This window comes from Leuresthes tenuis, unplaced genomic scaffold, assembly GCF_036924035.1.
Source record: "Leuresthes tenuis unplaced genomic scaffold, fLeuTen1.0.hap1 SCAF_19, whole genome shotgun sequence".
In the NCBI taxonomy this organism is placed as follows: Eukaryota; Metazoa; Chordata; class Actinopteri; order Atheriniformes; family Atherinopsidae; genus Leuresthes; species Leuresthes tenuis.
This window is the reverse complement of record NW_027325373.1, coordinates 27,319,435-27,335,036: the sequence shown is the minus strand read 5'-3', so window position 1 is coordinate 27,335,036 and position 15,602 is coordinate 27,319,435. Positions and strand designations below refer to the sequence as shown.

At 38.7% G+C, this 15,602-nt stretch overlaps 1 protein-coding gene across 2 annotated transcripts in view; it reads right to left on the bottom strand.

Moving 5' to 3' along the window:
• The window catches only part of nrg1 (neuregulin 1), an 86,902-nt gene extending 71,616 nt beyond the window's left edge, over positions 1 to 15,286 (bottom strand). For both annotated transcript variants that reach the window (XM_072371429.1, XM_072371430.1), the window contains exon 1: positions 13,861 to 15,286. In XM_072371429.1, the coding sequence (XP_072227530.1) occupies positions 13,861 to 14,500 (640 nt within the window). In that variant the 5' untranslated portion in view covers positions 14,501 to 15,286. The remainder of the gene's footprint in view (positions 1 to 13,860) is intronic.
• Between the last annotated feature and the right edge of the window lie 316 nt (positions 15,287 to 15,602).

Genomic DNA, 15,602 nt, shown 5'->3' with positions numbered 1-15,602 from the left:
AAGGCAGTTTTATAGTAAAAGCCACTTAATAGTAATGTTTATTTCATAGTTGTATTTTTTTGTGTTTTGAAGTTTTATAAAAGCCCCTCTAAGAAGTGCAAATTAGCATCTGCTATGAACACTATGATACTTTAATTGGAAAACTGTTTCAAACTTATCTATATATTTTGTTTCTATCCTTATTTAATAAATTAATAAACATTTATTAAACTAGAGCACAGCATACAGCCTAACAAATGCTAACAAATAACAAATACTTTGAGTTACCCAGGTCTTGGGCACTTTTTATTCTCAAAGCAGGCTACTCAGTATCACAAATGAGTTGCTATTTCTTTCAACATTTTTGTTTCATCACTTCTTTGGAGAAAGCAAACATTATGATGGGGTATCTCAGGGTTCAGAGAATATTCTTTGCGATTTAAAATAAATCAAAGAAGAAGCACAATTTCCTTCACATAAGTGTAACTGAGTACAACTTAAGTTAAGCTTCTGAATACTTCTTCCACGACTGCCAAGATTTAAGATAATGAGACAGACTAGTATGATTGGTGCTACAGAAAACATTCACTGTCTGCTGACTGATGCTACCAAATACTTTATGTTCAGTCTAGAGACTCTGTTGCAAAAAAAACAAAAACACATGTTATTTAAAGCTCAGAAAAAGTGACAATGCAATGATCATACTTTTTTTTTGGTTTGTTTTTCTTTTTTGTTTTTCCTTTTGCAGTGGATGCTTTTTGACCAGCAAAATAGGCTATGGTTGTAGAATACTCTATGCTTTTGTACTACATGCTGGATCAATGAACTCTGTTAGACCAATCATGAAATTTACTGTTGTGGATGAGAGAAAATTTGGGGAGGCAAGTAACTTTGACATTTAACATTTTCATCATAACATCCAGGACTACTTTCAAAATACTGTTGTCATATGCCATTTCGCTCGTGTCTCGTGTCTTTTACAGTGGGAGCAAGACTCCCTATACTACCTGAAAAGCTGAAAAATTATAGAGCTGAGATTTGATGAATATCTTTATCATGTTTTTTATGTTTTATGAAACACCAGAAAGTAGGGGACTTGGTGTGTGTGTGTGTGTGTGTGTATATATATCATTCTTTACCTTTGTTTTAAAGGAAGAAGAAAAAGAGCTTGCTAATATCTGACCCTACAGTACAATGTAAAATTGTTTGATTGGCATTAGTTTTCGTGTCAGATGGCTGTAGTAGACAAGGGTTTTTATCAGCTTCAGATCAGCATTTTGTGTGAACTCGACACCTAGGTGCACACAAGGGCTACATGAGGAAGCTTGGTTGGGGTTTCAAGACTAAGCACAGCTCACTGTTTTTTTTTTTTGGTTTTTTTTTGTATTTGAATCTAAGAACATAAACACATTAGACATCTTTAACAGTTTGAGGACACTTCAAGTTATTAATCCATAGGGAGCCACTAAAACTTTGTTTAACCAGAAAAAACAAGGGAATCTTCCCCAACTATGACATTGTGCTTAAGATCTGAGGTATTCCACGTTCTCAACACTGGAAAAATAGAACACACATGACTCCTTTGACAGAGAACTTACACTACAACATGTGTATGATGCGACTTAATCTCAAAATAAAGCATGCTCATATGGCTCACATGACTCATTATCTGTCATTGCCAATTTGGTGCATAAAGTTGGACAGGTTTGGCTGCAGTGGCAATTGTTACAGGTCATCGGTTTATGTTTTTCTATTACCATACTCCAGTTTGTGCATGAGCAGCATTTTTGCACTTTATGCAGTTTGATGCAGGACACTGCATCTGCTTGTTGATCCCATTGTAAAGAGTTCTTGCATTTTCATAAAATGCACAAGCATTTGTCCATCTGACACATCTGCATGTAACATCAGTGTCTAATTTGAAAACTTGCAATGCCTGTTAGTAGTGGTTGGAAACGACTGTTGAAGACTCACTTTATAGATGTCTGTAAGCCATGTGAAATGTCCCCATTGAAAAATAATCAAAGCTTTGCAGCTAAAACAAATGCAGCGGTGTCTCATTCAACATGCCAAAATAAAATGACAGCTGATCTAACTTGACAATGTAAATTTGATGCGAATTTGAGTCTCAAGGCCCACTTATCTTGAAGAAGGTAAGAACTAGTTTACCAATTACACATTTCAAACATCAGACAATAAAAGTGCTTCAACTATGCAGTGACTGATGCACTGATGGAATTGTATCTGTGAGCACCTTAATCTCTTATGGCCTTAAAATGTCTCCATTCCTTTGTCCTCATTCAGTTACTATAGAGCTTTGAATGTTAACCTGATCTTCCCACATCTTTGCCAGTCAGAATATGACACCTGCACTGGCAACTCAGCCTTTTTAATAATGACTCTGCTATGCTACTTTATGGCCAGTTCCAATAATGGGGTTTTGCAATCATACTTGTTTGAACCAAAGAGTGACTCTCAGAGGAGGAAGCTAAATTATACTAGGTCATTGTTCAATTGTACAATTATGCAAATGGAAGTATCAGAGCAGAAATGTACATTACCAGTCAAAAGTTTGGACACATCCATTCATTCAAAATGTATGGAAAAGTGGGTCCAAACTTTTTACTTTATTTTATTCGGAGTAAAGACAAGAAATTTGTGCTACAAAAGAAAATAGACCAGACTCAGTGAATAATCCCTAAAAGCCCTGTATATAGACCAGTGAGCAGTGCTGACCAACATGTTATTGGGGTCATCAGATGGGAACCTCCTTTCATCAGTGTCCGGCCCATGACACCTCCTGGAGGCTAGACAGTGATCACTGGCGTCCCAGAGTCACTCCCCTAATGCCATCACTGCTCCTCACACCACAACAACCATCTTGTTTTCCACAACCACAAGCTATCCCAGCCTCTGACCAACTGCACACCAGTCATAGCGGGGTGAGGATACAAACCGTGGTTCGGGTAGGGGGTAGATATAGAAGAGGTAAAGATAAGCAGGAATGGGATTCAAACCCTAGTTCGGGTAGGGGTTAATGAAAGCATTGAGGGTGCCAGAGGTGGAGGCAGGACAAGACACACTAGCAGATTCAGCAGATAAACTCCTAAAAAGTCCTACAGTCACTACAAATGCCAGTAAATACAATACCATACAGGTCAACTCACCTGAAATGGACACCTGGTTTCAAAAGTCTCACATGGGCCACATTCTCTACTTAAATACATCCTGGATTTCTTTCTTGCTTCTCCCAAGAGTCTGTTTACCCTAAGTGCTCCACCTGCTGGGCCCCCAGCTACTATTGCTTCTTCTAATCCAAATCCACTGACTGGCCCTTAATGTCTCATCTGACACATCCTTCCCTATTTTCCTCACACTCTTGTCCACTTACACCCAACTCCCTCAATAATGAGACAACAAACTTTGCAACAAATCCTCTACATCCTACTTCCACTGGACAGATCCTAACTTTCCATCCTCGCTGCTCTGCTTCTGCCCCCAGCTCCACATACATAAGCTTTTTTCCTTTCATATGCTTCTGTCACTAATTCCTCCCAAGGAACAGTCAGCTCTATGAAATAGACTCTCATTCTACTCCTAGACTACAAGACTATATCAGTCCTTAGATTTGTAGAGACTATTTCCTGGGGAACAGCAAGCTTTCCTCCTAAATCTATACCTGCATCTCCCAATCAAAAGCATCCTCTAAGCTGCCTTGCCTCCTTATTGTCTTATTAACTTTCTTCCCCTCTTGAACAAACTGAAATGCCACTGTCTTCCCTTTTCCTAAATGTACCTGCCATTGTTTATCTTCAATACCTGCAGCTAATCTTTTTCATACTTGGTTATATTGCCACGTATATCGGCCTTGTGACAGGATAACCTTACAGCCTGACAAAATATGCCTTAGGCTACGTTCACACTGCAGATCTTAATGCACAATTCCGATTTACTGCTCAAATCTGATTTTTTGTTTGGCTGTTTACATTACGTCTTTAATTGTGACCTCGTAGACAGATTGCTGTATGAACAGCTCATTGATGACATCACGCCCATAGACCACGCCACAATGGTGTTTACAGAAGCAACCATGGCAACGGCAACCGGTTTCTACAGGACTGTATGACTTAATGCTAAAAATAGTGTGTAGCAGCCGGCAAATCTGTGAGCGGGTCACATTACGAGGGAGGAAGAGGAGGAAGAAAATTCAGATGTTAATGATGGCTTTATGTGGAGTAATAACTGCAACATCCGCACAGAGAAGTATTTAGATGCGGCGTCAGACCCAGGAGTGGTGGGATCAGGATGTGGCTGGTTACACGGAGCAGGAATTCTTCCAGAACTTTAGAATGTCGAGGAATACCTTTCATCCCATTTGTCAGCACCTCTCCCTGAGACTTTCAATAGGAGACAAGTCGTTCAGGAGATCCATCTCCTTGAGAAAGCAAGAGGAATTAGGGCTATATTGGGTAGCAACGGGGGCGGTTTACCGCACCTTTGCCAACCTTTGTATTGTGCACCAAAGTGTCACCCCAAATACTAATGAGGTCTAAAACTTCCCTATCAATCCACTGGCCACCTGCTTCACTGCTGTCCTCTATGTTTGTTTTGATTCTGTTCATGGCTCCTGCCTTTCCCTGCCTGTGGCACACTTTATTTTTTTTTCAATGAACTTTATTTCTCATTTATTTACAAAATAGTGCAGCGCGGGTCAGAATGACGTCAAAGTCGCATTAAATGCGCTGGCTGTTCAGATAGCGGTCGCATTCAAAAAAATCAGATACGTATCCGATTCAGTACCACATTTAAAAGTGGCCTGATTCTGATTCGAAAATGTCAGATTTAATGCGACTTGTGCTGTTCTCACTGTCAAAAGCAAATCAGATATGGGTCACATATGAGCGAAAAAATCAGATTCAGGTCCTTTGCAACTACAGTAGCCTTACAGTTGCAGTACCTGAACATAACGAACATAGCATTTCTTCATCTATTACAAACTTTCTATCACTTAATTTCCCTCTACTTATTAAGATACTGCTAGGCTTACAAAGTTTGATTTTCATACCAGCCCACTTTAGATTTTTATTAAGTTTCTCAAGTATTCTCTTCATTCATGGCACTACTGTAGTCACCAGTGTCATATCATCCATGTAGGCCCTAATTGGTGTAAGGCCCATGCCATCCTAATGTCTCTCTCCACCTACAACCCACTTGGAAGCTCTAATAATCGTACATCCTGCCATAATGCTTATTTCTAGCCTCTGCCAACCTGTTGTGAAACCTGCTGTACTTAGGCTAAAATTCTGGAAATATGTTCTTACTAAGGTAACAACAACTACTAGTAGTTTAAAATAATCAAACGCTTTACAAATATATTACATTACTTTTATTTAGCAGCCACTTTTATCCTAAGCGACATACAAGTGAGAACCACATTGGGAAGCAGTGGTTCAGTATCTAGCCTAGGATACTTAGGTGAAGTTGGGAATTAAACCAACAATCTTCCAATTAAAAGTCAAATACTCTACATTCTAAACTACAGCCACCCCCATGTATCACAAAAACATGATATACGAATGTCTCAACTTTATATCACTTAAAAATACTTAAAAATACAAGAAATGTTACATGGATAACTTTTACCTTTAGTTTGACAAATTTATTTGCTGTTAGTTGTTAGTTAAGCCTTATTCTCAGCTGTGTTTTATTTTGTTTGACTTTCTTGAGATAGGAGAAGACATCCATTTCCATACTACATATAAAACGAACATATCTGCATATTTGTACTTATCTAAGATACTCTAAATGTGAAAATTCTCACGATATCACCAATTCTGGAGTGTTCAAAAGTGGATTCTAGTCTCAATTATATGCAGGGATGCCTTTCACATTACAATTAGGGCTGCATATAAAAACAAAAATGAGAATGATGGCCTCAGCCTTTTTCATCCCTACAGACAGTTTCAGGCTCTGTCACTGGGATGTGCTACTCAGAATAAGCTTGCAGCCTATTCTGAATCTTTTTAAGATAAATGTGGGATAAATTTGGATAGATCTCCAGTCTATCACTATGCCTCCAACTTCTGATCATTACATGCAGCACACATGTACACTCACACATTTAGGAAAGTTCATTACTAATTGTGTGTTGGTCACCTTAGAGCACTTCTGTCACAATGGCCTCTATTCTACTGTATATTGAATTTGCTGTAAAGAGGGTTACGAACTGGGATGCATACTTATTTGTATAGGAGATATAAAATGAGAGGAGAAAGCTGTTGGATTTCTCTAAGTATGTCTCCATATTTCTTCTTCTTATTATTATTATTATGATTTGGTTGTTTATGGGATTTTTGTCAGTTCTGATCAATTCAAAAGTCTCCTAGTGGACATGCAGAAGTCACACACAGAGCAATTTAAATTGAAATGCTCATAGGTTTTTTTTAGAATTATGATTCATTCTTTCATTTCTTGTTGTGAATTCTGAATTTTCAGTTATTGCATTTTCAGAAAATGAAATTAGTTGACTGCTAAGTCTACATATCTTTATGGAATCTCGAATTAACATGCTCTACCTCATTGTAGGATGGCAAAAATTTGTGGGGGTATGTCAGTATATTGACACAATGAATTTAATAACAATCATACAGAAAATGTTTTCTTACTTCTTACAGTAATGATGTTGAAACACTATTTCTTAAGATAGCCTCTTGTAATATTTTTTAAGATAAAGGTACTGTATAGGGGTGTGACAAGATCAAACTCGACTACATTTGTCGTCACGTTAAAAATCTGTTTCGCGAGATTTGTGAGCTATCCAAACTTCTATTTGTGACCTGTGGGGGCAGTAATGCGCCTTTGCTACGTCTAGCCTACCAGAACCTAAAGAAGGAGAAGAAAAAGAAGAAGAGGAGGAGAAGCCGCAAGCAGCCAGAATGACGTTGTAAAATACCGGTAATAGAAGAAGTTTATTAAAAGCTCATGCATGCATCATGCATGTAAAGAGTTATAATAAAACATTTCAAAATGCATGTGCAACTCGGTTAAATAAAAGTCTGGCAAACCATTCAGCTACTCAGAAAGGAAAAGCAGGAGCCTTCCCATGTTGTGCTTCACCTGGGTGGAGAACTGCTGAGCCAAATTGAGGATATTGTCGGGCTGTGGAAGGAGCACTTTGAGGCTCTCCTCAATCCGGCTAGCATGTTCACCACTGAGGAGGCAGAGTCTGAGGACTTGGGGGAAGACTCATCCATCACCTTGGCAGAAGTCCTTGAGGTTGTTAAAAAGCTTCCCAGTGACAAAGCGCCTGGGGTCAACGAGATTCGCCCTGAGATGCTAAAGACTCTGGTCATGGTGGGGCTCTCTTGGCTGACATGCCTCTTTTATGTCACATGGAGGTCTGAGTCAATGCCTGTGGAATGGCAGACCGGGGTGGTGGTTCCCATTTTTAAGAAAGTGGACCGGAGAGTGTGTTTCGACTAAAGGGAGCTCAGACAACACAAGAGATAGAAAGACAGATTGGGGTTTTGTCAACTGTAATGAGGACGCCATTCTGGTCCGTTGTGATAAAGAGGGAGCTGAGCAGGAAGGCGAAACTTACAATTTACTTGTCCATGTTTGTTCCAACCCTTACTTGTGGTCAGGAGATCTGCATAGTGACCAAAATAACAAGATTCAATCGATACAATCGGCTGAAATGGGTTTGCTTCACAGGGTGGCTTGGCTCAACCTTAGAGATAGGGTGAGGAGCTTAACCATCTGGAGGGAACTCGAAGTAGAGCTGCTGCTCCTCCACATCAAAAAGAGTCAGTTGAGGTAGTTCAAGCATCTGCTTGGGATGCCTCCTGGTTGCCTCCCTTTGGAGGTTTTCTGAGCACGTCTTACTGGGAGGAGGATCCGTGGCAGACCTAGAACTCGTTTGAGGGATTATTTATCCCTCTGGCCTAAGAAAACCCTAGGAGGAGCTGGACAGTGTCGCTGAGGGGAGGGATGTCTGGGTTTCTCTCCTGAACCTGTTGCCTCCATGACGATGATGATAAGCGGATGACAGTGGATGGATGAATGGAACTAATTAGAACGGCAAAGAAAAAATATTTCACCAATTAATTTGATGGTTTCTTTTGATAGTAAAAGTACATGGTGAGCAATCAACCAGATCCAGAGTAGTATAAAGACTGCAGCCACTTCTCCATTCTATCTGGTTGATGAAACTAGTATTTGCAGTAGCTACGCAAGAGAGTCATTTCAGTGGATCTTGTTGAGGGTTTAATATTAACATTAATGATACATATGCATTGTGCTTATACAGAGTTGATACTCTCCTTTTTGAAGGAAACAAGCATTGATCCCACAGTGTGAAGAGTTAAAACAGGAAAGAGACTGAGCTGAGTGTTAGGAGAAACTTTTACAGGGGGAGTCAAAACAGGTGGGATGAAGCTTATAGTGGAAAAGTACTGGACACAGGGAGATAGGGAGGAGTTTTCCCAAACAGGGAGAAGACATCTGAATGGAGCAGAGATGGGGTATGAGGCTGATATCAGCCCAAGGACCAATCAGGGAAAGCCAAACCTAAACCATGGCTTCTCCGCAACTTTTGGACCAATAATATTTACATCATATTTGTATGGCAATACAAAAGTTTAAAAAGAGCGTTACCCTTTTTCTGATCAGACTGCATGGCAGAGAGAGGTCCATAGCGCTGTGTAACTTGAACCTTGAACCATTTAATAAATTCTGACCTAGAGTTTGAGTTTGTATCCTCTCGAAGACAAATGAACACAACAATCTCCATCTGAGTTCCTGCAAGGCTGCCATCCTTCACTTTAGAGCTGCTAATCTTATTTCTAATGTGAATAATTCAGCAGTTGGTCATGATGGGATCAGGTCATTTCTGGTTCATTTAAAAGCTATTGATTTGTGTTTTTTAAATCTTAAATTTTTAAAAGACACGACAATAATACATAATTACCTAAAAATCCTTCAAGTGGTTCCTGTCTTTAAATCTGGAGACAAAAGATTTTTTTTAACCACCCAATTTCTGATTAGGTAGTTACAAGGTTTTAGAGAATTATGTTATCATAGAATGATGTCAGCTTCAAGAGTAGAAGATTTTGTGCAACCACCAACATCCATTTATGAAGAATTTTTCTTCAGATTCTACAGAAGTTTGAACTGCTTGATAAATTGAATTATGTTCTAATAAATATGCCTAAATAAAATTCTTGATTCTTGATTTCTTAATATCTTTTTCTCCAGAGACATCATCAGCAGCAGGTTTGAGCACCTCGATAAAAGCAGGTGTTTTGGTTGTTTGCTGGTCTAGAGCATTCAGGTATGTTTTTACACAATACCAAAAAGGAACATTTGGAATATAAGCATTGATCTTGGGAATTGCATTGATCTCACTCTGGGAAGGGTTATAAGACCATGTCCAAATCATTTTCAGTTCATCATTCTACATGCCTCAGTTAGCATGTTAAATGTTTGTGACAGTACAATTAGAAGAGTATGGTTTGTTTGTATGGAAGGCCAATAGAAAGGTATTCTCTTTTGAAATTACATGGCATTATGGCTTAGGTTTGCAAAGCTAAATTTTAACAAACCATATGAATTCAACAACAATCAGTACAGTTACAGCTGTATCCTTAATGCAAGTAGCTTCCACCCAAGTGGCTCAAAGAAAATGGGCCTTTTGGACAATTCCAATTAGTGTAAAGAATTTGTAAGTCATGGAGTTGCTCAGGGTTCTGTGCTTTGACCGATCCTTTTCACTTTATAGATGCTTCCTTAAGGTAATCTTATTAGACAGCATGGTATAAATTTCCATTGCTATGCTGATGATACTCAGCTGTACTTATCTCAGACTACAAGCCTGTCTTAAAGACATAAAGACCTGGATGACTCAGAATTTTCTGCTTTTAAATTCGGACGAAACTGAAGTCGTTCTCTTTGGACCTGAGCGCCTCGGGGAGAAATTGTCACGCTATATAGTTACTCTAGATGGTATTTCCTTGGCTTCTAGTACTACAGTGAGGAATCTTGGAGTTAGTTTTGACCAGAATTTATCACTTGACGCACATATAAAACAGGTTTCTAGGACTGCCTTCTTTTACCTTTGTATGTTGCCAAAATCAGGAACATCCTGTCTCAGGGTGATGCAGAGAAACTAGTTCATGCATTTGTTACTTCAGGATTGGACTACTGTAATTCTTTATTATTGGGCTGTTCCGCAAATTCTCTGAAAAGCCTCCAGCTGATCCAAAATGCTGCAGCCAGAGTTCTGATGAGAACTAACAGGAGAGATCATGTTTCTCCAGTTTTACTTTCTCTTCATTGGCTCCCTGTTAAATTCAGAATAGAATTCATATAAAGCTCTTAATGACCGAGCTCCATCATATCTTAAGAATCTCATAGATATTTTCCCAACAGAGCACTTCACTCCCAAACTGCAGGTTTACTTGTGGTTCCTAGAGTTTTCTAAAAGTAGAATGGGAGGCAGAGCCTTCAGTTATCAGGCCCCTCTCTTGTGGAACCAGCTGCCAGTATGTGTCCGGGAAGCAGACGCCATCTCTACCTAAAAGATTAGACTTAAAACTTTCCTTTTTGATAAAGCTTATAGTTAGAGATGGCTCAGGTGACCTTGAAACATCCCATAGTTAAGTTGCTATAGGCCAAGTCTTTTGGGGAGCCTCTTATGTCACACCTTTCTTCACTTTACTCTCTTTTGCACCCCATTTAATTTCTTTGTGACATTAGGACATCATGTACATTTGGCATTATTGTGGTTATTAACTTGTGTCTCCCTATGTCAACAGGTATCCTTTGAATGGTGTTATGGTGTTTATTGTCCCATCTTTTCTGTCCTCTTAAACCCCAGCTGGTCAAGGTGGATGACAACCCCTTCCTGAGTCTGGTTTTACCAGAGATTTTGTTTCTGTTAAAAGGGAGTTGTTTCTCTCCACAGTAGCCTCATGCATGCTCAGGACGGGAGATTGGACCGAAGAGAATTTTCAGTGTTATCTGTAATTCATTGGATTCTATTGGATTCTGATTACATTGAAATTAACTCCAACTGTCTTGAATTAGACTGTATTATTGAAGTGCCTTGAGATGACATTTATTGTAATTTGGCGCTATATAAATAAAACTGAATTGAATTGGGTGTAATTAAATGACACCATTGCCTGTTGTATTGATACACTTTTTGTTTTTTTAAATTTACTATGGGAAATGAGCACTACCGACGGAACACTGGTAATGGTGGAATTCCACAGAAAAAATTAACTTGGACTTCATTAATCTGTTTAAACAAAGTCACTTTAAATTTTTTTAAATTTTCTATTTGGAGCTGTTTTTGTGATGGGTTCAAAAAGTAGTTTTTTTCACTTAACTAATTTGAAATGTTGATGCTTCTTTGTGATTTTCTAATTTTATTGGCATATTTAATCAAGATGTCAGTTAAAGTTTAGAAAATCCTCTCACATTAAAAGTTATCTGAGGACATATATCTAGGACGATGTCATCATTGTTCTCTCTCATGGTACTCCCAATAAATTGTCACTTATCAACATATTCATAATTCACGAATGGGGAGAATGTTGTTTTTTTTTAAAAATCGTTATTGTTTTGCAACATTTTTTCAAAATAAATTACATAAACAAGGTATGTATGAAGAAGTATCATTTTTAATGTTTGCGGAAATCAATGATTTATGAAAATGTTTTGATTTACTCAATTTACCAGTTTGGTGAATATGACTATAAAGACTAATGAAGCCCCTGCTGTCACCATCATTGTAGCTTAGCTAACACAGGCAAGGTAATGAATCACAGTGTTATGACCACAAGAGAAACATAATCGTTGCGAGCCACTGGCAGACAGACCATATGCGAGTGTTCTTTTTCCTGGCGGCACAGGAAAGGGGGGGCTTCAATTAGCCTCCAGTTTGCTCTGACCTTGAAATGGAGTACAGGCAGAAAACAGGAAGTCTCCTTGTATCACAGCACCCAGTTTCAGTTTGTGTCATGCATCATTTATTGATTTTCACTTATTCATAAGGCTAGAAATATGCATCCACACATTTCAGGGCTCTTTCACATTGCCATTTCAGGACATGCCTGTTTGCAGCAGAGAGATTACGAATTCAATGTTATTGAAAAAAGGAGAGTAATAATTCAGATTAAATTCAGTTTTGCTTGAATGAGCAGCCCTTATTCAGTGAGGTCAAGGTCACAAATTTAAATGTCAACTTTTAAAATGTCTATTCATAAGAAATACGCTTCAGTCTGGTTTCTATCACCAATAAAGCAGTCAGTTTAGTGTGATCAGCAAGTCGTGGTATGGTCTATGTAACACATGGCCATGATAAACTGAATACTGGTCGCTATCAACAACAAAACTTGGAGGAAAAAGACACAAGCAAAACAACTTATCTTGGTCATATCTGTAATGGAAATAGAAAGATCTTAAGAAATTATTTTCAACACTTGGGATTATTATTTCATGTCAACAAGTGCTGACTGTACTCGCTCTTGTAAGTCAGAAACAGTTGCTTACTCATGTGACCAGTCATCTGCTCATGTTTAGTACATCAGAGTTGAATAACATAAAGCCTTTATGCCTGGCAACAACCAAGCAAGTGAACATATATATATATATACATAAACAGTATATACATTCATACATACACATATCTACTGGAAAAAGTAAAGATATGAGCTCTTTTAATAGAAGAAAGGTTTTCCCATTGGTTTCTGGATACATTGTGGTCAACAATAACTCTAATAAAGCTAGATTTTCTGAATCTTCTATTAATTTAGATTAAGATTAATGATAATAGTGATAATAAGAATATAAATAATGATGATAATATTTGTAGTATTTGTGTTGAACTCATGATTCAGGAAACATTCCTGCTCAGCGTAACTTTTTGTATGGGCTTAGGTCTATAATCTATGATATTAGTTAAGGTTACAATTGTAGTAATGTTACTACAACATAGCATAAATCATAATACTGTAATTCTCAAGAGGAAGGAATATTTTGTTTTATTTGGAATTTTGCTCAGCATTTCACTGAATTCTAAGCAAATTCAAATTCTGCTCTGTTCTCAATAATATTACTGATAAAACTATAAATAAGTGTTTAATAGTTCCACTGTTCGGTTACAGGAAAGGATTTAGGTTAATAAAGCAACATAAGACCACCATGGCACATAAAGAGGATATCAATAATAAATAAAGGTATCTTTACTAACAGTAGTGACAGTATACTTATGATGCTACAGTGATGCTAAAGCCATTTGATAATAAGAAAAGAACGACTTTAACATTAGTCAGTACAAAAATCAACATCCATCCAACATATCCAACCTTTAAATGAGAGTTAGTGATTCCACAACATATAGGAATTTGGAGATGAGGATGTAAATCTCTGCTGCAGCAAAAAGAAACGACAGAAAAACAAAACATCTTGATAGCAGAACCCACCTACCTGTGCCGAATACTTAAAAAGTCAAGCAATGGGTTTGTAGGGTAATCTCTGCAAATAACAGCCTGCTTTTTTCTCTTTCTTTAATAAATTCATTGAAAGAGCTGATAGAACTAAGGAACGGAACATGAGACATTCAGGGAGCGCAACCTCTGTGCAAAGACCATTTAAATACTTTACAAATCTCAGCTTGATAAATTAATGACAAAATCTGTGATTTTTAGAGGGGAAAAAAACTTTAAAACACTTTTTTAAGCAGTACTAAATTTTGTTTTTAGATTTATGAAAATTACTTTTTGAGGTTAGCTTGTATCATGCCCAATGTTAAAGTATTCAGTATCTTCATATTAGATGTCAATTTATTTAGAAAGAAAAACAACATTGAATACTTACAGATAGTTTGGATGATATTATTGAACTCCTGTGTTGTTTGTGGGTGGGGACTCTGCTTTGTAATCATAGGATGTTCAGCATTCAGCACAGACTTCTCTTCCACAAAAACCTCAGGATGTCCTGGGGTAATAGCAATGGTGGTTGTTAGGGACACAGTAGAGGGAGTTGAATGAGGAATTGAGACAGTGATTCCAAGCGTAGGGTCAACTGATATAATAATTGGGTCCTGTCCAATGGGTTTTGGATCTAAGTGAGTGGGTGGTTCATACTCAAAGATCTTATCCACAAAGACCCATTTGAGGCCAGCTGTGCAGAGGGCTAAGCTAAGCAGACAGGCCAGGATGGGCAGAATGCAGATTTTTTCAGAGTGCAAGCAGTGATTAATCTGTTCCACCTCTATGCACACACAGCAGGTCCCCGGCAAGGCCACAATCTCCAAATCCCCCACATGCTCCTCATTGCCACCAACACCTCCCTCTGCAATTCCCTTTACGCGCTCTTCCTCACTCTCACCAGCTGCCTCTGTCTCCTCTGGTTTCTCCTCTGGGACTGGTCCAGTATTAAGAGTAGAGCAAGTGGGGGAGGCTGTTCCTGGAGAGGGAGCTGGTCCTGCAGTGAAGTCCTCCATTCCCTCAGTCATCCTTTTGAATTGCTGGATAAACTGTGTCTCTGAATGCCTCAACTATTAAAACAGCGAATCATACAGTGGCTGTCTGCCACCAGTGTCCATTAGTATATTTTCCATCATGAGGTCAAAGAATCCAAGCAGGAATTTTTAAAGAAGGTAAAAATACACAAAATGCCCTTCAGAAAGTCAAAGTCTGATAGCAATTGAGGAGGTATGTAGACAGCCAGCGTCAAAGGGAAATTAGTTCGTTTCACATGCTTTTTCACATAAAAACGCAATCATGGGACTGAATAGTAGTAAAATTTTCTGCAAAAATTGAATACAATTAAAGATAAATAAAAAGATTTTCAGAACATTGCATTATTGAATTGTTCCCTGTGGTTTAGTCATTAGCAGTGGTTGAACAGCAACACTCACCCACCTGAACACTTTGGCAAGAGAAACAGAAGCGGTAGTGTCGATGTGATGGGTCGGCTGCAGCAACTGTATTGTCAAGGACAGTATGGCCAAGCACTGCAGTGGCAGGTGGGACATGCTGTCTTGTCTAAAGTGCCTCGAGCAGCTAAAAGGCTGAATCATCAGGGAGCGGCAGGTGTCCTTCCGATCAGCACAGCAGAAGAAACAGATGAGTAAGGGGAAAGAGATTGAAAAAGAACCATAGAGAGCGGGAGGGGGGCTGCAGTAGCAGAGAGGGTCAGAAAAGACTGGATACTCCCCTTTCTTTCTCTCTCCCTCTTCCTCTCTCAATTTATCTTCAAGTGGTAAGCATGGCAGCCTCTGGCCTCCTCCCACTCTCCTTTCTTCCTTTCCTTCCAAGCTGCTCCTAACCCAGCACAAAGCATCCAGCTAAGCAAGTTCCTACTTGATCCAATTAGAGCGTAAGTCAGCGAATCACAGACAAGCAGACTGCTGTAACCATCCCTCTCATCCCTCCCAGCAACACTCGCTATTGATTATATTTTTTTTTCAAGCAGGAGCACACACACACACATATAGATAGATAGATAGATAGATAGATAGATAGATAGATAGATAGATAGATAGATAGATAGATAGATAGATAGATAGATAGATAGATAGATAGATAGACAGACAGACAGACAGACAGACAGAC